The sequence below is a fragment of the Cervus canadensis genome, chromosome 5, assembly GCF_019320065.1.
Source record: "Cervus canadensis isolate Bull #8, Minnesota chromosome 5, ASM1932006v1, whole genome shotgun sequence".
NCBI classification, from domain to species: domain Eukaryota; kingdom Metazoa; phylum Chordata; class Mammalia; order Artiodactyla; family Cervidae; genus Cervus; species Cervus canadensis.
The window spans coordinates 74,092,699-74,118,419 of record NC_057390.1 but is presented as its reverse complement, the minus strand read 5'-3'; the positions used below and the strand labels follow the sequence as shown (position 1 = coordinate 74,118,419).

At 38.7% G+C, this 25,721-nt stretch overlaps 1 protein-coding gene across 5 annotated transcripts in view; it reads right to left on the bottom strand.

The window, feature by feature from the left end:
• Positions 1-25,721, bottom strand: part of LDAH (lipid droplet associated hydrolase) — a 91,956-nt gene that overhangs the window by 45,705 nt on the left and 20,530 nt on the right. For all 5 annotated transcript variants that reach the window (XM_043469279.1, XM_043469281.1, XM_043469280.1 and 2 more), the window contains one exon: positions 14,021-14,190. In XM_043469279.1, the coding sequence (XP_043325214.1) occupies positions 14,021-14,190 (170 nt within the window). The remainder of the gene's footprint in view (positions 1-14,020; positions 14,191-25,721) is intronic.

The window sequence follows — 25,721 nt, the reverse complement described above, 5'->3', positions numbered from 1 at the left end:
AAAATATGTGCCATTAAAAGAAAATTTTAAGGGTGAAAATCACTCCAAAACACAACACTCAAACACAACCTCTGTATTCATTTTCAAGCTTTTAAATGCATGTTATCTCTTGATATATAGTTGTGCTCTACATTCTCTTTCTTGTTATAGCATCCTTAATATTCTACAATTATCTTTCATGTCTTATAATGTCTTTTGAAAATATACTTTTAATAATTGCACATTCCATATTCAAACTTTCCCTCATAGTTGGACATTAGGATGTTTACAATTTTTGATACAATAAATAATATTTGTATATGAGTGTGTTCTTTACTTTTGAGATTAGTTTCTTAATATAGATTCCAAAGAAAAGAATTAGTAGGCTCAAAGGCTATGAACACTTTTCATAGGAATTCTTTTTTTTCTGGTAATACATGATCATTGTAAAAAGTAGAAACAATATAGTCTCCACTTCCTATACACCCTTACTTCTACTGCCCCCACAGACAACCACTGTAAGCCACATGGTATTTACCTGTTCAGACTTTCTAAAAATGCATACAGTGGTAGACATACACAACGCTGAACTTTTTCTTTAAAATACTGTAATAGCAGCAACTCATTTTGATAACTGTTGAGGTACATTCATCAAACATCAAGTACTACCATAGTCAATAGGGTCACTATTAACTACTACCATACACTAGTTTATTAAGCACTGTGTCATACATTGTGCTAAGTACACATTTCGGGGTAGACTTTATTCTAACTCTTCCTTAGTGAATTATCTGTACATGTCCTTTGTACCTTTATCTGAGAAGCTGCTGTTCTTTTTCCTGATGTCCACAAATTCTTTTATAATAATAAGACCAGTTAGTGGCTGAGAACATGGATTCTGGAGTCAAACAAATGTGGGTTCAAATTCTAGCATATGCCCGATAAGCTGTCTAACTTTGAACAAGTTACTTCTGTCCTTCTAAGTCTCAGTTTTATCATGTATAAAATGGGAAAAGAATAGCCTCCTTCAAGAGTTGTTGAAAGAATTAAGTAAGGTTCTTAAATTTAATTATAGTAATATAATAAATAATTATAGTAAAATGGCTAATAAGAATTCAATCTTTAATTATACTAAATATCTACAAGGGAATTAGATATCTTAAATGCATCCTAATAAATAACAGTACACTTAAAAAAATTTTTTTTCCTTACCTTCCTGAAATTTACAAATGTAGTAACTTTTATGATTGGAAAGAAAAGCCTTTAATTCAAAGAAAGGACTCACAAACCAACTGTAAAACAGCATTCTGGGGACTAAGAAAATCTGAATATGATAATACCATTAATTTTGTTAGGTGTGATGACATGGTAGTTATATAAGAAAAAAATCCTTCTTAAAAGATGCACAGTGAAGTTTTTAAGGGTGAAATATGAGGGCTTTAATTTATCTGAAAATATCTGAAGAAAAATAATAGGTAAAGAGAAAATATTAGTAGCTATGTTAATTCAGATAATGGCTATCTGGATATTTATTATACATTTTTTTTCATTAGAAATTTTTCATAATAAAACTTTTAAGTGATCAATTTTAAAAGACATCTCTTTTTCCTTTCCATTAATATTAGTTTAGATGATAATATTCACACTTCTACCAAAATGGACTGCAACTGAAGAATACACCTTAAACTGCTTAAACACCCCTCCCAGGCTATGCCTAAGTTTCAGCCTTACAAGCTGGGGCACCAGTGATTAGATAAAGGTCCTCTTCTGTCACCAGAAGAATATTCTCAAAATTTGTTACAATGCCACATATATAATTACTTCATTGCCTAAACATATAGACAGTGGAGTTTGCTGGAATGCAGGGAGTCTCTGTGAAGCATATGACTGAGAACTTACACAGAGAAGCAGGGCTTAAATCAGCATCCACTGACAGACCTCTGTCACCTTGCTGCTTAAATCTTGGAACTTAAGACTTCAAAGAAATGAGAATGAAATACAGTCCCATTCCAGGCCTGAATCATTGAAATGAGAAAATCTGTCATGGTAATGCTGTTTCCCTGTATCGACACCTTTACTTAAGGGGACTAGCTGTACTTGTGGATAAGATCCTAGGTGCAAAGAACTAGAACACATGAAATACAGAAAAGAAGATGTTTCTTTTAGAGAACTTGATAAATATTCCTCCTGCTTCCAAGGAATGATATGAGAAGACAGAGATGGCATGTCATGAAAAGACCAAGTACAGCTTTAATTGTCCATAACATCTTGAACATTCTACATTCCAAGCTTTTGAAGAAAGTTCTAGTTCTCAAACTAGAGCATGCACCAGAATCGCCTGCATGCGTGTGGCCTTAGTCATGTCCAACTCTTTGTGACCCAAGGACTGTAGCCCGCCAGGTTCCTCTGTCCATGGGATTGTCCAGGCAAGAATACTGGAGTGGTAGCCATTTCCTTCTCCACAGGATCTTCCTGACCCAAGGACAGAAGCCAGGTCTCCTGCATTGCAGGCAGATTCTTTACCATCTGAGCTACCAGGGAAACCCCAGAATCACCTACAGTACTTGTTAAAAACACCGATTGGTGGTTCCAGGCCTAGAGTTTAACATTCTTAAGTGGTGCCGAATAATTTGCATCTCTATCCAGTCCCTGATGATGCTGATACTGCTTTGAGAACTGCTGGCTCAGAGAGATGAATCTAAAGACTTATGTCATCAAATATATTCTACTCACAACTACTCCTAGACCAAGAAGAGTGCTTAGTTGCTCAGGAGCGTCTCTTTGCAAGTATATGGACTGTAGCAGCCAGGCTCCTCTCTCCATGGAATTTTCCAGGCAAGAATACTGCAGTGTGTTGCCATTTTCTCCTCCAGGGGATCTTCCCAACCCAGGGATCAAAACTTTGTCTCCTGACTCTTCTGCATTGGCAGGCCAATTTTTTACCACTGAGCCACCTGGGAAGCCCCAGGAAGAGGTGGTGATAAAATGTGTTTAAGCAGTAAATGTAAGGCTTTCTCTGGCTAGTATCCACTTCACTTCTTCTGCTCTATCTGTAGTAAGACAGTAAACATATCTCACTAACTCCTAATATATACCGAACTTTTAAGAGGATGCGGAGAATTTTCCATATCTGATAGTCTATCATGGACCACAAATACTAAAATGACTCAACTTTTAAATCTGAAAAGTGTTCAGAAACTCTCAGATGAAATGCATTAGATAAAGTACTAAGTATTAACATGCATGAAGAATGTTCTATTATAAACTCCTGTTTTCACTTTCTTGCAGCTTTCCAAAAAATTAGCCCTTTGTGGTGAAATTTTCCATGCTTGGTTTCAGCCCAAAGGTGATTTTTTTTTTTTTTTGCAAAGTTTGAGAAAAATATATTAAATAGTTTTTGAGTTATGAAAAGATGAAAAAAGCCCACACAATTTTTCCACTTTGAAAGCAATTTCAGGATCTTTTCTTTTAATATGCAGATAACTGAAAAATGGCTGAAGCTGAAACTTTCCAAATGTCTAGTTTTCAACAAGGCAGTCTGTGGGTAATTCAGAAAAGACAACGTGTGTGTGTGAACACATAAACAGACAACAAATATGTATTTAAAATATACATACATGACTAGAAAAATAGCATTTCATCATACTCTGCACAAACCTTCCCCAGAATAGGGGGTTTATAAGAGTCTTTCACAAGCCAGAGTAGTTGTTGACTGCCTGATCCCTGTGGTTTTCTTGCACCGGGGTTCACTAATGGGTCATGTAGGCACAACTGTAGAACTACTGTGCACTGTATTTGCAGAATCTTCCAATTCCCTTCACATTCTATCCTTCCTTTTGCCCCATCTCAATTCTAGGTTTCTGCTTCACTGTCTTTAGAGTTTAATTTCTGCCCTTGCCTGTGCCTTAGTACCAACTCCCTTGATCTTCCATGATGCAGACATTCAGCCATATCCTTGCTTCTCCCAATTCTTACTTCCCTCAAAAGCATTCATCCACCTCCCACTAAAACCCTCCTTGTGTATTTGAAGAACTCAAGTCTTAAATAAATAACAGTTGAAACCTTAAGTTTAGGTCAAATAGGTTTTGATGGTTTGTCAAAGTAACTTGCTCTAATTATTTATAATCGTTAACTTTCCTAACTAACTCACCTGAAGGCCAATGATAGGAAAGCTAGAGAACAGAATATAAAGTCCTAGTTTTGCCATTTAGTAGCTAACTAACATATGGATAAGACATAACTGCTTGGAACTTTGTTCTCCTTACCTGCAAAATGGGAAAAGATTGGGTTGTTAATAACTTTGTTACACGTGAACATGTTTTGTAAATTTCAAATGAATGTTGGATAAACTGTATTAGTAATGAAAGTAAGTTCAATTTTTAACTGTTTCAAGTTTCTGGGCTCAAATGAAGAACCAAGCCCAAGGCACAAAAACCCTTTTGCAAGGATATGAAGATTGAGAAAAATTCAAGTATTCAAGTGTGTAGGCTTCAAGGACAAAGAGGAGGAACTCTGTTCAAATAAACATTTCTATTTCATCTTCAGCATCTCTCTCTCTCTGCATGGGCTATTCCCACCAGCAGATTCTCTCCCACTTACAGGGAAAAGATGTTTCCTTGACCAACTTGTTCCTTATCATCTTATCTTCTCCACTTCACCGGCCAATTCCTGGATCACTTAACTTTCTTCAACCTCCTTCTCCCATTATTTCACTAAAAATGTTCTCTTCTAGGTTATCAATGACCTTCCAATTACCAATACCAGAAGCTTTAATTTTTCCTTCTCTTCAACTGTAGTTACACTCAACTGCTTTACCTTATCCCAGTTATCTACTCCTACCTAACACACCATCCTCAAATGTGTTGTTTCTGATTCTGTGGGTCAGGAATTCAAACAGGGCTCAGCTAGACTTTGGCTCCACATGGCATAGACTTGGGTCACTTACTAGGCTGCTTCCCATAGCAGATGGAAAGTTTAAGAAGGTTTCACTCACTTCTGGGGCCTCATGATCCCCTTCTGTGTGGCCAGCCTGGGCTTCCTCATAATTTGGTGGTCTCAGGGTTGCTAAACTTCTAATTTGGCATTTGGCTTCCAAGAGGGACAAAATGGAAGCTCCCAGTCCCCTTAAAGCTGGGCTTGGAAGTACCAGAACATCATCTCCTCTGTATCCCATTGGTGAAGCCAGATCACTTACCCAGCCCAAATTCAAAGGGGAAGGGAAGGAGACTCACCTCCTGAGAAAGGAATGGCAAAGAATCTATGATCGTCTTTAATCTACCACATACCTATGCCTTTCCAGACATTCTCCTTTCTCTTTTCTTTTTTTTTTTTCCTTTCTCTTTTCTTCACTTCTGTGGCATAACCTAGTCGAGGTTAATGACCTTCAAGTTTCTTACCTTGACCCACAATAAGATATACATTCTATATTGTAACCTAGGATTTCAACACATACTCATAAAAAGTGAAATAAACATTCCACAATACATACCTTTATAACAATAAAATTAATATTTTCTATTCTATTTTACTTTATTTTACTTTTATTATTTTTAAATGCCATTTTATTGTTTACAAACATATGTTTCCCTTCTCTGAAGAGGACTGTATTCCATGGCCTCCCTGCTGGCAGACTTGTTCATGTGACTTTCTCTGTCCAGTGTAGCATGAGGAGTGACAAATGTCACTTCCAGGCAGGGGTTTTAAAATGCAAAGTGTGGCTCACTATTTCCTCTGTATTCTCTGCCATGAGAAGCTATGTCATCAACCTGCTTTCTGGAATAAGAGTGCATGGAGAGAGTGACACGAGGGCAGCCTATCCTCAAAGAGTGATAAACAAATCTTTATTGTTAAAAGCCACTGACACTGTGTTACCAAGGCATAGTATACTGGATCTTGACTAATCCACAGGCTCCAACCACTGAAGTGAATTCAAGATCCACTAATGGATTGCAGCCAATTGTCTGGAAAATTATTATAAATTTTTCCTTTTTCTCTGCTTCCTCCTCTCCATCCTCCTTTCCACCAAATGAAATCACTTTCCTAATATACATCTATGACCTGTTTCTTTTCTCTCTTCAACAATGTCCCTGGGTGAATCCTGTCTATTGTCTTCATTATTTCTCATCTGAACTAGCCAACTTGCCTAGTCACTTGGCTGTTCACTTTTGATTCTATACTCTCTCTCCATTTCATTTTCTTTTCACTGAGAAGTTAATTTACCCAATGCATGACTATTATTATCACAGGTCCTTCAGTGGCTCCATGCTGTCCAGAAAATAGAGTCCAAACTCTCTTGGACTTGCACTCTATCAGCCTAGGTTCTCCTGCCCCACTGCTCCCTTCATGCACACTGAGCTGCATCCAAATCTGACCACCTACAGCGCCCAGGGATAAAAACCGTTTCTCTCTCTCGGTCTCTTCCCCCCCACGCCAATACATTTCCTACTGCTTAGAATGGATAGCAACTCCCACCGTGCCCCAAAAACCCCATCAGATTCTATTTCTAAATACTGACTCATCCTTCCTCTGCTCAAACACCTGTTCTTCAATGATGCTTTTGTTTGATCTTCTCAGTTAGAAGTCACCTCTCTTTTCAAAACACTCAGAGCCTCATGATACTTCATTTTGCCTTCTGCTTATCAATTAATCTAGGGACAGGACTCTTGACAACAGTTACTTTGAGAAAGGAATTATCTCCTACTCTTCCCCCACCTCTGGATTATCTTGACTGTTGAACACAACTTAGTGTAATCATATAAATGTTTCTCATGAGCATGTCTAACTGCAGACAAGCAAGGTTCACCAGAATAGTGTAAGTATACCATAAGTTCAATGATCTCATTTCTTTCAGGGTATTTGAATTTATTTTTTTCCTAACTTAGATGAAATGTACTTCTGATTCAATACACAGATGAGATGATCCAACATGCTATTTTAACTCTTGGTAAAGTTTTTCAAGCTTCTTAGCTGTACTTGTGGTGTGTTTTGAGTATCTCACTAAAATACTAAAATTTTGATTATCTACATACATCACTGGGGTACTTATAATAGACCAAAGAAAGTCACCTATTTCATTATTTCTCTAAGAAATGTCAAAATCCATTTACTTAATTTTGCCAGTTTTACTCTTGTATCTGCATTTAAGATGTGTTCATTTTTTACTTGAAAAAAAATTCTATGATTATCTGTTTTCTCTATTTGCAGCAAATCAGTAGCAACAAAGTATAAGTAGGGAGGAGAAATGGTACCTAACACTGACAGAGGAGATGCAATAACTATAAAATAAACAGACATGAGAATTCTTTCTTAAAAAAGCACTGTTATCTAAGAAATTTCAGGACATGGGCAAAATCGCTTTAACTGTATTTTACTGTATAATAGTATCAAAATGATGTCCTTGAATCATTAGGGAAAAGTTCTTCCATAATCAACATACATTGTTGAAGAAGGCAGATAAGTTAAAAATATGTTTTAGAGAAGTTTTTACCCAAATGGATAAAATAGTCTGGGGCTTTAAAGAGTAAGTTTAAGTAATCTGGAAATTTCATTTAGAGAGAAGGTATTTTTGCCAACCAGATAGACAAAGGAAGCTCTATGGTATTGTGCATTTTCCCCAAGGAAGTAATATAAAAAATTAAGTTTTGAAGGATCTGGTACCCTTGGAAAGGGAGGAAGTATTATCATTAAATGCCATATAAATTGTTAGAGGAAAACAAAAGCTAAATTACTTGAATTTCACTTCATGACTTAGTGCCCAGTTAAGGATTGGAGGCTTTCAACTCCCAACCTTGAACTTTATACAATTTTTTGGAAGAATCAGGTGGCACATTTTGAACATACAGAGGACTGATTTAAAGGAAAGTTCTAGATAGTGAGATGATTACGTTTTATTCCCATGTCACCCCTTCTGCCCCACATTGCTGGAGCAGTATTCATGTGGTTCAGATGGTAAAGAATCTGCCTGCAATGCAGGAGACCGGGGTTTGATCCCTGGGTTTGAGATCCCCTAGAGGAAGGCACGGCACTCCACTCAAGTATTCTTGCCTGGAGAATTTAATGGACAGAGAAGCCTGGTGAGCTACAGTCCATGGGGTTACAAAGAGTCAGACACGACTGAGTGACTAATACTTTTTTCTTTTTCATTCATGGGATCTACTACTCCATGAGCTACAATGTAATGAGTTGCACTGAGCTAGTTGTGTACACTCCAGGAACATTCTATACTATCTGGAGGCTCTGTCACTATCCAAAGATTTAGAGAACCATCAGGTATTTTCTTTAGACTTTATACCCACAGCTGGGCTTCCCTGGTGGCTAAGTACTAAGAATCTGCCTGCCAATATAAGAGACATGGGTTCAATCCTTGGATCAGAAAGATCCCCTGGAGAAGGAAATGGTAACCTACTCCAGTATTCTTGCCTGGGAAATCCCATGGACAAGAGGAGCCTGGCGGGCTACAGCCCACGGGGTGACAAAAGACTTGGACATGACTTAGAGACTAAACAACAATATACCCACAGTTATTGTAATCATATCTTACCTCTAGATTAAGATAGAGCCAAGGCTGAATCCTGGCAAGGTGCTTTTCTCTCCATTTCTACCTATAAAATTAAAGATGGACTAGACTGTCTCTAAAGAGCTTACTAATCTGAAATTATATTTATTATTCTGAGTCATGACAGTGCTATTGAACAATCTTCCAATTATCTACTTTCTCAAGTTTCTTTTAAAAATTCTTTATTCTGGACATTCATGTCAAAATATATTAAGACTTTCTATAATTCTACCAAATTTGCTTAAAGAAACAAAACAATTTTTAATATGATATTTTTAAGAATGAGTCAATTATTTCCTTCAGTATATTAATAAACAGGTCAGACATTATGTGTAAAATATACAGTAAGTCTCTTAAAATGATTTTATGACCATAGTTTCCTATCATTAGTTACAAAAATATTATAAAGAACTGAACCAAAATAAAACCAAATAAACCAGCTACTAAACTACACATATGTCCTCAAAAATCTTATGGGAGTCAAATATTCCAGTAAAAATAACATAAGAGATGGAAACACAAGTTTCTCATTATCACACTTCATATGTTGTAAAACATAACAGCTAACTTATTTTTGGCAAAATGATTAGGGATTGCAACACTCTGGCTAATACAAACTTATTTGATTGTCAAATACATCTTAAATGGAGCGTATCATGCTAACTTCAGGCATGCAGGCACTGTGCCGTCTGAGATTAGGCCAGAGACACTGAAATTTCAACACTTCAGCAGGGATCACACCACCAATATTAGCTGGGCCAGGTGTTTAAAGAGGGGTGTGTATTGGGGGGAGGACTTCAACAGTGCAGTTAATTGAAACCAGATAAAGCTTTTGAATAATAATTAAAAAAAAAATCATACAGATGTTCACCCTCCTCCCTGGGTAACCTTTATGGACAATTTATTGCACGCACTATTTTCTAGAGTACACTCTTTATAAGAAAACACAGCCTCTTGTGTTTCTCTGGAAACTCTATAATCACAGCATGAATTATGTCTCCACAATTAGACTAGGTTAAGCTCATGTTTCATCTGCCTTTTCTCTTTTCACCACTATTCCTGCAAGGGCAGGAACACCTGAAAGCAGATTCTTTTTTTTTTTTTTATTTTAAAAGCAGATTCTTAATGAGAAAGTAATAGAGCTGAGGAAGCTGCAAGAAGCTACGTTAACTGAGAGATGCGTGGTACTACTACTTTCCCAACAGATATGTGAACACAAGTCAAAAAAGAGAGAGGAGTTCAAAACAAATGTGCTCAACAACTATTTTCAAATATGCACAGGAAAAATTAAACATTACATGCAGAATGGATGTGGAGCAAACCAACAAAAACTGAAAGGAAAGATCTCTAAGTGAACAAATCGAAGGACTCAGAAGTGGATCTTTTCTTTCCTTTGTTTATAGAATAGTGTATTTGTCAGGGTTCCCCAGAGAAACAGACTCCAAACATTCATTATAGGGATTGGCTCACACACTCAGAGAGGCTAAGAGGTCCCACACCACATGCTACCTGCAAGCTGGAAACCAGGAAAGTGAGTTGTATAATTCAGTCCGAGTTCAAAAACCTGAGAACCAGGGGAATAGCTGAGGCCGAAGGCTTGAGACCTGGAACTATAATGTCACAGGGCAGGAAAAGATGGCTGTTTCAACTCGAGGAGAGAGAAAGAAAGAATCTGCCCTTCCTGGAGTTTTTGCTCTATTTGTGCCCTCAACAGACTGGATGATGCCCACCCACCATGGTCAGGGCAGATCTTTTTTACTCAGTCCAGTTCAAATGTTGCTTTTCTCTGGTCCTCACAGCCATACTCAGAAATGTTTTACTAACTATCTGAGTGTCCCTTAGACCAATAAGGCTGACATGTAAAACTAACCATCACAAATAATAATGCTATTATTATTTCAAACATGCAAGTACACTTTAAAAAATGGTTTTAAAGCTTTTGAAACACTTGGAACAACTAACAACCAAAAATTATACTTCATATCAGTTTGCTACATTTTATTTGACAGGACCAAGTTACTTCCTACACCAGGAAATGTATTCGGTATTTTAATTTATATATATGCCTATATATCCACATGCTTGACAGTACATCACACAAGTGAAATCCTAACTGGGGTAGTGGTGGGGTGGGCAGCCTCTGACTTGGCCCCCAGTGATCCTTGCCTTTTAATATTCATGCTTTAGTATACTCCACTCCCCTTGAGTTTGGGCTGGATTTAGTAATTTGTTTCTAACAAAGAGAATACTGTAAAAGTGGTGAGATATCATTTCTGCAATTAAGTTACGGTCTGTGACTTCCATCTTGCCAGCAGACTCTTTCTTTGGCTCTTCTCCCAGACTTGCTCTGATGGGGCAAGTTAGAGAGGCCCACATTCTAAGGAACTGAGGGTGGCCTCTACCCAACTGCCAGTGGTGAACCGAGGCCCTCAGTCCAACAAACTTGAAGGAGTGAACTGAGGCAGATTCTCCTCAATTCAGTGCTTCACATGAGACCACGGCCCTGGAAGACACTTTGATTACAGTCTCATGAGAGACCCTGAACCAGAGGACCCAGCCAAGTTGTGACCAGATCCACAAAAACTGGGAGAGAATAAATGTGTAGTGCTTTATACTGTTAAGTTTTGAGCTGAGATTACTAACACAGTAGTTAACCTAATGACTGAGCCAGTGCTTCCAGTTATTTCCACTATGATAATAATAGCTAATACTTATATAAAACTTTTAAGTTCTAGGTATCATTCTTCATATGAAACAAAGTGAAAGTGAAGTCGCTCAGTCGTGTCTGACTCTTTGCTACCCCATGGACTGTAGCCTACTAGGCTCCTCCGTCCATGGGATTTTCCAGGCAAGAGTATTGGAATGGGTTGCCATTTCCTTCTCCAGGAGATCTTCCTGACCCAGGGATCTAACCCAGGTCTCCTGCATTGTAGGCAGACGCTTTTACCGTCTGAGCCACCATTCTTTATATAATTTCTCACAAAAGTCCTTTGAAGAACATATTACTACCCCCCTTTTACAGATGAGGAAACAAAGGTACAGGGAGCCTCAATAACTTGCCCAAGGTCACACAAGCAAAGTATGACAGCAACTGTCTGAACCTAGGTGTCTTGTTTCCAGAGCAAGGAGTCGTAGCAATAGTGCAAAGAGAACTGCTAAGGGCTCGGACTGGATATTCTGAAAACAGTAACCTCATAACATGGTACCAGAGGAGCTTCAGAGGCATAACAGAGATTAGAAGCCATGCTAAATGCTAAAAACAAAAGGGAAGCCTGCTTTCTGACTGAAATGCCTTATCTGGGGGGGGGTGGGGGGGTGGGAAATAGAGTAGAAGCAATAATACAGTGAATGGAATGTGATCTAGAATTGACTGAATTCACACTTAAAATGAAATATATACTTTCTTATACCCAATGTGAGAAATTAACAGCCCGCATTTGTATGAATGTGGTGTACGAAACACCACACCCCAAGAGGCTACAGTTGTACTTTTCCCAATGGCAATTATAAGTAAGAAGTTAAGTGTGTTAAGCCAGTGGGAAAAGGAGCAAATTTCTAGTGAGCTCTGAGACTAAAGGAGATCAGTCCTGGGTGTTCATTGGAAGGACTGATGTTGAAGCTGAAACTCCAATACTTTGGCCACCTGATGCAAAGAGCTGACTCATTTGAAAAGACCCTGATGCTGGGCAAGATTGAGGGCAGGAGGAGAAGGGGATGACAGGGGATGAGATTGTTGGATGGCATCACCGACTCAATGGACATGGGTTTGGGTGGACTCCAGGAGTTGGTGATGGACAGGGAGGCCTGGCATGCTACGATTCATGGGATCGCAAAGAGTTGGACATGACTGAGCGACTGAACTGAACTGAACTGAGATGCCACTGAGGATGTTTTATCACATGGAGTGAAAATCTCCCAGGCTAGGGAGATTCCAGGAAAGAATCACTTCCTGTCTTGCCTTCAGATTACCAGGTTAAGTAGCACTCCTTCATGCTCCCACACACTCTCTATTCACATAAGGCAGTAGGTACCATACCTATGGGTTAGTCTGTGTTTTCCATTAGGCTTCAGGTTCTGAAGCCTCACAGACTGGCCTCACAGACTATTTTATTCACTGGGATGTCGTCAAAACACAGCATGAGGCCTGTTACATGGCAAGTGCTAAATATGTAAGTTTGTTGAATGAGGAAATAATTTACGTTGTGAATTGCATTTAATGCATCATTTCAATGGTATATGTCAGTAAAGGTATGAGGTTTTGTTTTGTTTTGAAGTGTTGTATAGTTCGCTAGCTTTCCTGGCACCTTAAACAGGTCTTTATGTTTATGTTAGGTCGCTACATGACTTAGTGACTAAACAAGAGCAAAAATGAATATTTATACAATTCTCTTCCTAGACAAGATTCTTGCCTCAGTCTTAGTTGGTGACTGCTTTTAAATATTCCTTTATGAATGACAGCAAGTTAGATGTAACTTAAAAACTCCAGGTCACCCTAGATTAAAAGGCATTTGCTCAAGTAAAATATTATAAATTAACTATCTGTTGTTGTTCAGTCGTTCAGTCGTGTCCGACTCTTTGCAACCCCATGGACTGCAGCACACCAGGCTTCCCTGTCCTTCACTGTTTCCTAGAATTTGCTCAAACTCATGTCCACTGAGTCAGTGATCCCATCTCAACCATCTCATTCTCATCCAACTCATCTCATCCTCACCCCCTTTTCCTCCTGCCCTCAATCTTTCCCAACATCAGGGTCTTTTCCAAAGAGTCGGCTCTTTGCATCAGGTTGTCAAAGTATTGAGCTTCAGCTTCAGTCTTTTCAATGAATATTAAGGTCAATTTCCTTTAGGATTGACTGATTTGATCTCCTTGCAGTCCATGGGACTCTCAAGTCCCTCAGCACCACAATTTGAAACCATCAATCCTTCGGCATTCAGCCTTCTTTATGGTCCAACTCACATTTGCACACGACTACTGGAAAAACCATAGCTTTGACTATATGAACCTTTATCAGCAAAGTTATATCTCTGCCTTTTGATATGCTGTCTAGGTCTGTCATAGTTTACCTTCCAAGGAGCAAGTGTCTTTTAATTTCATGGCTGCAGTCACCATCTTCAGTGATTCTGGAGCCCAAGGAAATAAAATCTGTCAGTTTCCACTTTTCCCCCTTCTACTTGCCACAGAGTGATGGGACCAGATGCCATGATCTTATTTTTTTGAATTTACTATGCTTTAATTTTTTAAAACACAGGCATTTATGAAAATTCCAATCTCCTTCAGCATTATTTTTGAAACACTGTGGGAAAGGTATGAATATACTTTCAACACGGGCCCACAGTACTGCAGAGATAGGGTAAAGGTAGCCACCAAGGATCCCTCTCCATGTTCTACTTATTGATTAAAGAAGAGACAAAAGAGCAAAGGACATCTGAGAGGACTTGTGCAAGTGCACAATCAAGTACCGACAGTCACCTCCAGAGGCATACTTACTGGGAGCTCGGGTGCGTGCTTCAGAATCTCAAGGGAAAAATAGGAGCCTATGGAATGGCCAATGATCACAAGCTTCATTTCCTTTGGCACTTGAGTTCTCAGGAAAGCTAATTTGTGTTCTACTTGACCACGGAGTCCATAGATGTCCTTAACTTCTCCAGCATTTGGATCTGAAAGGAAAGATATAAGTACTTTTCATTCAGTAAGTGAAAGCAATCATTTCACCAGGGGAAATATCTTAACGAAAAAGAAAAAACAGTAACAATAGTAGTAGCTATCACTTATTGAAAGCCTACCATGTGCAAGCCACAATGTTGGTGTTTCACTTAAATTTTATCTATCAATCTTCACAACAACCCTGGAAAGGAATATTCTTATCTTCATTTTATATAAGAAAATACCAAAGCTCAGATGTTAGGAAATAGATTGGCAGTTACATAGCTATGAAATGGGACCAGTGACATTCAAACCCAGGTCTCTGTCCTTGAAGCCCATGACTCTCAATTATTCCCTGAACTACTGCAGTTTCAGTTCAGTTCAATTCAGTCGCTCAGTTCAGTTCAGTTCAATTCAGTCACTCAGTCATGTCTGACTCTTTGCGACCCCATGAATTGCAGCTCGCTAGGCCTCATTGGAAAAATGAGTCAACTCTTCGCATAAGTTGGCCAAAGTACTGGAGTTTCAGCTTCAGCATCAGTCCTTCCAATGAACACCCAGGACTGATCTCCTTCATGTCCAACTCTTTGCGACCCCATGAATCGCAGCACGCCAGGCCTCCCTGTCCATCGCAAACTCCCGGAGTTTACTCAAACTCATGTTCATTGAGTCAGTGATGCCATCCAGCCATCTCATCCTCTGTCATCCCCTTCTCCTCCTGCCCCCAATCCTTCCCAGCATCAGGGTCTTTTCCAATGAGTCAACTCTTTGCATTAGGTGGCCAAAGTATTGGAGTTTCAGCTTCAGCATCAGTCCTTCCAATGAACACCCAGGACTTATCTCCCTCAGGATGGACTGATTGAATCTCCTTGCAGTCCAAGGGACTCTCAAGAGTCTTCTCCAACACCACAGGTCAAAAGCATCAATTCTTTGGCGCTCAGCTTTCTTCACAGTCCAACTCTCACATCCATACATGACCACTGGAAAAACCATAGCCTTGACTAGACGGACCTTTGTTGGCAAAGTAATGTTTCTGCTTTTTAATATGCTATCTAGGTTGGTCATAACTTTCCTTCCAAGGAGTAAGCGTCTTTTAATTTCATGGCTGCAATCACCATCTGCAGTAATTTTGGAGTCCAAAAAAATAAAGTTGACACTGTTTCCACTGTTTCCCCATCTATTTCCCATGAAGTGATGGGACCAGATACTGTAGTTTAGGTCAATGGTTTTCAAATTTTAGCATGCATCAGGATCCTCTGGAAGACTTGTTAAAACACGGATTGCTAGGCCCCATCACCAGAGTCTCTGATTCAGTGGGTCTGGGCTGGAGCCTGAAAATTTGCATTTCTACATTTCCAGAAAATGCTGATACTGCTGGTCCCAGGACCACACATTGAAAACCACTGGTTAGGCTCAGTTATATGACTAGTAGACAGCCAAGAAAATCCATGACACTGCTTTCAGATAATCTTTGCTTGTTTAGAGAAATCAAGACTGAAACATTTAAGTAGAAATGTTTCAAACTGTTCCTTTTAACCAGCATAGTCCTGACCCAAAACATTCTTTCTTCCTTTCACAAGGAAGAGCTGTCTTCTAGATTCTTCAAGATCTCATCAAAATTTTATCTAGCTAATTTTTAGGAAAAGTGAATGAGCCTTCCTTTGTGTTTAACTCATATCCCATTCTTATTTAGCATTTTATTATACTTGTATAACTGTCTTTTCATTTCCTCCTTTAGATTGTGAGCTCCTTAAAGGCAAGGTCCATCTTTCATTTCTGTGTCCTCTGTGACTAGCACCCAGTAAGTACCATTGTTGAATGAAAATATGGACTAGACAATCTCAGAGCATGCTGCCAGCTCTGATACTCTATGAGCAGAGAAAACTTCAATAGGTTTTCCCTATGAACATGTAATTGAGGGCAGGAGGAGAAGGGGGCGACAGAGATGAGATGGTTGGGTGGCATCTGCGACTCAATGGACATGAGTTTGGGTAAACTCCGGGAGTTGGTGATGGACAGGGAGGCCTGGCGTGCTGCAGTCTATGGAGTCACAAAGAGTTGGACACGACTGAGCGACTGAACTGAACTGAACTGAATGAACTTGTATCGGGGTTTTAACCTCAATGACAGGGTGTAATATATTTCAAAATTTCACAGGGTAGTCAATTGCTTTCTAAAATTTGAATAATTGAGATCCTAAAGTTCTTGCCTTCATGATTCCTATAAGGTACTGATGCAAACTCTAATAAAAGTATCTAAAGCTCACTTTGAAGAACTGCTCTTCAGTTTCATCTGTACACGCTGGTTTTTCTTCCTGCAGTGTTCAGTGCCCTCTGAATCTAGTTAACTCCTTTTTATCTTTCAAACTCAACCAGTGTTGCCTCCTCTGGGAAGCCTTTTTATGATTCAGTCGATGAGGAGTAAAGTAGCCTTCTCTCTTTCAGTTTCCGCAACATCCATGTGTGTCTCACCACATGATTCCTAATTTACTACTGCTGTACTATTCATGTCTTGCTTATCTTTTTCTCCAATGCCCGGCATACAGTTACTGAAAAGCCTTTTGCTGGATCAGGGAGGCTTAGTTCCCTTTTTCAGCGGTACTACGGACACAGGCGATTTTCCCGGTAACCCGTGTTCTGCTCTGATCCTTCTTTCCAGATCAGTCTAGAATTCATTCTCCATTTAACAAGGAAGTTCAACATAAAACAGAATTGGGAAGAGACAGAATTTGATTTTCATAGGGCCTCTGATGTCTCCAAATCCAAATTTTGATTTAGTTAATATTCTATTTGAGTTCTTTATACTCACTATGCTCATAAATTTTCTCTGATCACTCTACCCAGGAGTGATCACATTGTTCTGATACCCCAAAACAAACACCTACATGTGCAACCCAAGTTCTTTATTTTTCAAAATAGACAACTTTTGAAAATGTTGACGTCGTTCTTTCATTGTGACAGTATGGTATAGTACAAAGATCAAGAGCACCGGAGACAAGATAAATCTGGTTCTAAATTCCAGCTAAGCCCCTCACTAAGTGACTCAAGCAAATCCTTCAACCTCTGGCTGAAGTCTCTTTACATATAAACAGGAGATAGCAGTTTTAGCCTCTGAGGAATGTTGCTTGCATAACACTTTAAAGCACAGAGGAAGGGTCTGGCATAAACTATTTCAGAAATGAAACTTACGATTGCTATCATTCCAATTCCTGTCCTTTAAGGCCTCCCTCAAATAGACACCAAAAACATTTACATGGTTAGAGCAAAGGGAAAGAATATGAGCTAAATACAATAAACATTTAAAAACGTCATTGATCCTAGAAATAAGGCCCTATAACATATTTAAGGATGCTGCTGCTGCTAAGTTGCTTCAGTCGTGTCCAACTCTGTGCTACCCCAGAGATGGCAGCCCACCAGGCTCCCCCTTCCCTGGGATCCTCCAGGCAAAAACACTGGAGTGGGTTGCCATTTCCTTCTCCAATGCATGAAAGTGAAAAGTGAAAGTGAAGTCGCTCAGTCATGTCTGACTCTTAGAGACCCCATGGACTACAGCCTATTAGGCTCCTCCATCCATGGAATTTTCCAGGCAAGATTACTGAAGTGGGTTGCCATTGCCTTCTCTGTATTTAAGGATGATTATAATTCAAATCATTACTGAAATGAATATTTCAGAGGTAAGTCTGTCTTTAACTCTGGGAATTGCTCAGTAGATTGCCAAGATAAACACACCATTTAGTGTTTTCTGAAGTAATGAGACTAATGGGGAAAGTACTTTGTATAAATAAACAATCAATAATAAAAAATTTCAATGTGCTCTCTGGATATTACTTTACTAGCAAAAACTAAAAGCTAAAAGAATATTTATATACTTGACTGTATACTTTCTCTCCTATTATTAATATACTCTGAAAAAATTCCAGGAATCATTAGCTTACTCTCCATAAAACATTGCAAAAAAATCACATTCAATTGTATCAAAATCAGGATAACATGGAAATGATTTATAGCATTCTTATTATAGGGAAAATGTACTCCAAGTTATAGTCAACTAAGAATATTTGGAACGAACTGTTTCTAAATTAAAGACTGCCTGAATTAAGAGATGGGATCACTCACCTAGAGCCAGACATCCTGGAATGCAAAGTCAAGCAGGCTTTAGGAAGCATCACTATAAACAAAGCAAGTGGAGGTGATGGAATTCCAGTTGAACTATTTCAAATCCTAAAAGATGATGCTGTGAAAGTGCTGCATTCAATATGTCAGCAAATTTGGAAAACTCAGCAGTGGCCACAGAACTGGGAAATGTCAGTTTTCATTCTAATCCCAAAGAAAGGCAATGCCAAAGAATGCTCAAACTACCGCACAACTGCACTCATCTCATACGCTAGCAAACTAATGCTCAAAATTCTCTAAGGCAGGCTTCAACAGTATGTGAACCATGAACTTCCAGATATTCAAGCTGGGTTTAGAAAAGGCAGAGGAACCAGAGAGCAAATTGCCAACATCTGCTGGATCATCAAAAAAGCAAGACAGTTCCAGAAAAGCATCTATTTCTGCTTTATTGACTATGCTAAAGTTTTGACTGTGTGGATCACAATAAACTGTGGACAATTCTGAAAGAGATGGGAATACCAGACCACCTGACCTACCACCTGAGAAATCTGTATGCAGGTTAGGAAGCAACAGTTTGAACTGGACATGGAAAAACAGACTGGTTCCAAATAGGAAAAGGAGTACATCAAGGCTGTATATTGTCACCCTGCTTATTTAACTTATAAGCAGAATACATAATGAGAAACGCTGGGCTGGAAGAAGCACAAGCTGGAATCAAGACTGCCAGGAGAAATATCAATAACCTCAGACATGCAGATGACACCACCCTTATGGCAGAAAGTGAAGAACTAAAGAGCCTCTTGATGAAAGTGAAAGAGGAGAGTGAAAAAGTTGGCTTAAAACTCAACATTCAGAAAACTAACATCGTGGCATCTAGTCCCATCACTTCATGGCAAACAGATGGGGGAAACAATGGAAACAGTGACAGAACTATTTTTGGGGGCTCCAGAATCACTGCAAATGGTGACTGCAGCCATGATATTAAAAGACACTTTACTCCTTGGAAGAAAAGCTATGACCAACCTAGACAGCATATTAAAAAGCAGAGACATTACTTTGCCAACAAAGGTCTGTCTAGTCAAAGCTATGGTTTTTCCAGTAGTCATATGTGGATGTGAGAGTTGGACTATAAAGAAAGCTGAGCACCAAGGAACTGATGCTTTTGAACTGTGGTGTTGGAGAAGACTCTTGAGAGTCCCTTGGACTGCAAGGAGATCCAACCAGTCCATCTTAAGGGAAATCAGTCCTAAATATTCATTGAAACTTTCGACTGATGCTGAAGCTGAAACTCCAATACTTTGGCCACCTGATGCTAAAAACTGACTCTTTGGAAAAGACCCTGATGATGGGAAAGATTGAAGGCGGGAGGAGAAGGGGACGACTGAGGATGAGACGGTTGGATGGCATCACCAACTCAATGGACATGAGTTTGAGTAAACTCCAGGAGTCGGTGATGGACAGAGAGGCCTGGCATGCTGCAGTACATGGGGTCGCAAAGAGTTGGACATGACTGAGCGACTGAACTGAACTGAATTCAATTCACCAGTTCTTTATCAATATATGGCCCTGAATAGGATATTGACAACTCCCTTTTAGAATCTGAGCCTATTTATTAGACCCATGTCAATGAAATCCACTTCATAGCTCATTTACTGATTATAGAGTTTATTTCAAAAGGTATGTATAATCTGTTCTTTGAGGAATTAAGTAATATCAATACTTCATGTTTACTTTTCATCTATTTGTTAAAACTGATTGATCCAGTTACTAAAATTCTGTCAATTTTGGATCAAAATACTATGCATCCTGTATATCTTTAGGTACACTGGTAACTATTATTTTGTTTCATTTCACATGAACTAACTTGACTATTATGACAGAAAACAGTGACTAACTGGCCCATGAAAATACTGAAAACACAGATGTAAATACAATACATTCCCTTTTTTTCAAATCTAATAAGAGGAAACAGAAGTAGATAAAAATACTATTACAAAATACTGAAGTAAGTATAGCTCAAGCATTTCCTTAAGAAAATAGAGTTTTATTGGATCACAATAGGAAAGTAACACCCCCTTGAATTCATAAAATTTACTGTGCCTTTCTCCATGTAAACCAAGAGAGATACCTGGAAAATACATTTATTACATTCACACTACTATAACTGTAATTTTAACTACACATTTGAACACTATCACAATGGTCTAAATTTAACAACACATATTTTAACAACACATCCACATACACATTTATCTTGATATGCACTGAATCTAAATGCCTAAGTTTTACTATATATTGTCACACAAACAGTATTTACAAGTCACCAATGACCACAGAACTAACAAGACCAAAGATTAGTGCTACATGAGCCTGCTGCTAGCACTGAGCCTGCAGACTGAAACTCTCTAAATCTTACACCAGCATTTCCTCTACCAGTGAAATCTCCTATCTTGCCCCCATCATTACTCCAAATCTATACCCCAGTAATAACTTTAATTAAACAGTTTACACATGGAGATTAAGGGCTAAAAACAGCACTTCATATTTTAAAGAATACTTTAAGCAAGATGAATGTACAGCTTGCTCTCTAGATCAAGCTTTAAAAAACACACAAAACAATATCATGTGTTGCTTAGCATTATCTATACATAACTAAAAAGAGAAATGAAATTTACTCTAAATTCATGATAGTATAACACAAAGGCATAAAAGTGTGAGGTATAATTTTGGACACTGCGATGAGTTCTGTGCCTGTTTGTGGTTATGGGAAAGGTAGAACGTATAAGGTTAGAAAGGAAGGTTGAGACTAGATCAAGTAGGCCCCTGGACATCACCCAGGAGTCTGGACTCCACTGCATAAGCAGTGAGAAGATACCCAGGGATCTCAGAGGGAAGGACAACGATTCCATCTGTGTTATAGGACCTCAGCTACAAAGCTTGGCTCCCTGCTCCTGTCTGCTGCTTTCTTATGTCTTCATGAGAATCTAATAATTTGCTTGATTCTCAACATTTCTTCTTGCTCTGTCTTTTGGTTTTCTGCTTCTTTCTACCACTGACTCACTTGTTTATTTCTTGTGAGTCCTGAGACTTGACTGACTGTCCTTGCCTTGAAAGCATGTAGTTGTTCCCTGTAACCTCCATGTTCCTCTGCCAATCAGTCCTGGCAAGAGAAAGTCCTACTGGTTTTTCTGTTTCTTTCAGTTTTGGGTACTGGAATGGGAGTGGTTTAATGATTCTCTGGATAAACATCACCCTAATTCATCATTAGTTGAAAGACTGTGTAATTTTTTTAGTTCATGTTTTATCAGGTGAAACTAAACCCCAATTTCTAGCTTTTATGTTACACGTTTTGAACAAATGACTTAAAATAGTTAATAATGAATCTGCCATCAAGTAAGTTGACTCCATACTAAATCAAAGCCAGAAAGAGTTTATACTCTTAATTCCTCAAATTTTCTTTTCACACTTTTTTCCCCCCTTGAATCACCTCCTTCTGACATTGGTGAACATCTGTTCTCCCAATTACACTCAATTTATGACTGTGATAATGTGGCGCAACTAGAATATTATTTCCAACTGTTCATAATTTTAACATGTGCTAATATGAGGCAAAACATACTTTTAACATTTGATGTGTGGTTAAAGCTTATGTCTTTTCTCTCAGTGGTTATGTATTTTTCACAACATATTTTGCATGTCAGAAAACCTGTACCTTAGAACAATAATCTTGGATGATGAATAATATATCTGTCCTATCTATCCAAATCAATTGACTGTAGTGTGCATTTACAAACACAGCCTCCAGTATGTAAAACAGATGAAAGCACAACTGCTTTGGTTGAATGGGGGGGCGGGGGGTTGGGGGCGACTGGTGAAGCTTAGACCTTTATAGAACTTTTGGGTTACTCACAACACGGGTGGAAATTCACTAAAAGGTGACATTCTCATTTCTTCGTATACCTCTGTAGCACCACACACAATAATCTAGTAGGCTGTTGATAAATCCTTGAGGTTGGATGAATTTGCCCTTTCACCCTCCTCTAGAAACCAGTTTCTTTTGGCCCTGTGGTGGCCCTTTGGGCTAATGCCTCTAGATGGCACTGTTCTCATTAGTAGCAAAGGACCCAGGCTCTAATTACTAAGTCATTAACTCCAAGAACACACAAGCAGCATAAGCTAAGCAATAAGTATACTCAAAATAAAGTTGTAAATAATCAGATGTCATTTAAAATAAAGAATTAAAGACATTTCCTGGAAATTCAAACATAACAACAGATACTTTCTACTGGTTTTCCCCACCAGGAGATCTTTATTGGTGATCTGTGGCAGGACTTCTGAAAATGTGGTACCAGGATAGACAGTACTTAGGAGTTTGTTAGAAATGCGGAAGATTCTCAGGTCCCACCCCACATATACTGAATCAACAGCTCTGGAGGTGGCACCCAATAATTTGTGTTTCAATAAATCCTCCAAGTGATTCTGACAACTGCCAAAGATTGAGAACCACTGATGGAGGGTTACTCTTTGAGTCTATTTTCAGCTTTCAAAGTTGCTACTCACATTCTGTTCAACGTTTTTGTCTTCAAGTATGACTTAAGGGCTTACTGTGATAGCTGAGCTGGGTACTCTTCTCAATATGTAATTCAATATGGAGTTTCTATTATGATGGTATTTCTCATTGAGGTCAGAATGTAGGAATATAACACACTAGGTAATCATCACTAAGTTGCAACACCACGAAAGAAGAGTACTATGAGGTATTTTCACTACTTCCTGTCTCCTCCTATCCGTGGTTATCTCTTCTCATTCCAGACTTAAGAGAACAGGCCAGCTGGCAGCTTTTTGAGATTTAGTATGTAAAGCAAGCCTGTTTCCTAAGAATTCTTTTAACACCTCTGTGTTGCAACACATCACAAAGATAGCCAAAGCACATTCTAAGCAGACATATAAATTTCCTGACAGGAAAAACTGCTGTAATAAACCCCCAACTTTCTTTGACTATATATGAAGAAATAACTTAGAACAATGAAATCTATCTTTTAAACTATTTCAAGGTAAACCAAGTATATACCACACATTTGATTCACTTTCAGTAACACTTGAAGGTGACAGTTGTGGAAATAGATATTTTTAATCAAGGCAATGAAATCTATATATTCAATTTCACTTCACAAAATCTCTCATTGCTAGGTAATTCATAGTTACTTGCCTTTCAAAGCATACCCTAGTACTTAAGCAAAGTGTAAAAGGCTCGCAAGTAAATTGCATTCACAGAAAAATATATACACACATACATGTAAAAAAAGAAAGACACTATGAAAAAAAACATTTTGGGGGATTTAGGCAAGCATTTGCCAAGTTGCATAATCTCATCAATACTCCATTTACCCAGTCCTCCTTACAAGTCACAGCAGGAAAAGGATAGCAGACTAGGATACAATCTGTGACCACGGGAGGGCTATTCGCTGTACCAGCCACCTGGGATGAGCTACCTACCACAGGACTAAAGCACTAACCTTAGGATCAGAAGTGCTGGCTTACCGTCCGGATTCTACCATTCACCAACAAAAGGTCATTTAGCCCTGTTGGGCCTTACTTTCCTTCCTTGAAAAATAAGGGTTTAAGATGGAATTTAATGAAGATACTTTTAGCTTTAGGGGCTTCCCACATGGTGCAATGGTAAAGAATCTGCCTGCCAGTGCGGGAGACTCAAGAGATGTGGATTTGACCCCTGGATCAGGAAGATCCTCCAGAGGTATCAATGACAACCCACTTCACCTAGAAAATTCCACCAACAGAGGAGCCTCTAGGGTTACAGTCCATGGGGTCGCAAAGAGTCCACACGCCTGAGCGACTGAGTATGAGCACCCACTTTCAGCTTTAAGATTCTATAATTCTTTTTCTTTCTTTAAACTCTTTTTTAAGAGTGAAAGTTTCCAAACATGCACAGGTCCAGATAATAGTATAATAGATCTCTACGTATTCATGGTCCAGCTTCAACAATTATTTTTTTTCTTTCCAGCTTTATTGAAGTATGACTGACAAAATTTGCATATAGTTAGGTTGTACAACATTACTGTTTTTAAAAGTGTACAAGGTGATGACTTAATATGCATATAGACTGAAATGATCACAACCAGACCAAGTAATACATCCATCATCTCGCACAGTGAGTATACGTGCCTGCCATTAAGTTTTTGACTGATGAGACATCCACTTTGAATAAACATATTGCTAGCTGCAGTGACCTAGCTACTAGCAAAACAACCAGGCAAGAACTGTCACCTCTACCCACGAAGCCTTAGGTAACCTAGATAACTGCTTGAGTGACCTTTTCTCCACATACTCCAACACTTGTTAACTTTAGTCTTTCTGAGAAATGACATCCTAACAGGTGTGATGTGATATATCATTGTGGCCTTGGTTTGCATCTCCCTGATGATTGATGATGTTGAGCGTTTTTCATAAACCTGTTGGCTACCTGTATGTCTTCCCTGGGAAAATTTGCCCATTTTAAAAACAAACCTATCAGTGCTTTTGCTATTGAGTTGTATTAGTTTCTTATATACTGTAGAAATTATCTCCTTACCAGATATATGGTTTGCAAGTATTTTCTTCCATTTTACAGGTGCCTTTCCATTTGGTTGACTCTTCCCTGTGCTGTACAGAAGCTTTTCACTTTGATACGGTCCCAAATGTTTACTTTTGCCTTTGTTACTGATGTTTTTGGAGTCATAACCAAAAAAATTACTGCCAAGACCAACGTCAAGGAGTTTTTCTCTTATGTTTTCTTCCAGGAGTTTAATGGTTTCAGGTCTTAAACTTAATCCATTTGAGTTCATTTTTGTGTATGGTATAAGATATGTGATCTCTTTCATTCTTTTGCATGTGGATATCCGGTTTTCCCAATATCATTTATTGAAGATACCATCCTTTTCCCATTGTGTGTTCCTATTGACCCTGTCAAAGACTCAGTTCAGTTGCTCAGTCGTGTCTGACTCTTTGCGACCCCATGAATTGCAGCATGCCAGGCCTCCCTGTCCATCACCAACTCCCGGAGTTTACCCAAACTCATGTCAAAGATTAGTTGAGCCTTTATTCATGGTTTTTTTCCTGGGCTCTCTGTTCGGATCCACTGGTCTGTTCTTATGACACCGCCACACTGTTTTGATCACTAGCTTTGGAATATAGCTTAAAATCAGGAAGTGTGATACTTTAACTTTGAACCTGAACTTCAATCCTCTTCCTCCAGATTATTTTGCCTATTTGGTATCTTTTGTGGCTCCATACAAATTTTAGGATTTTTTCTGTTCCTATGAAAAAAATGAAATTAGAATTTTTGAAGGAATTTATAGAGGGACTGAACTTAATCTATGAATTTATCATTCTAAACAGAACATGATTAGGGAAGTAAAAAATACAAAGTAACTGAA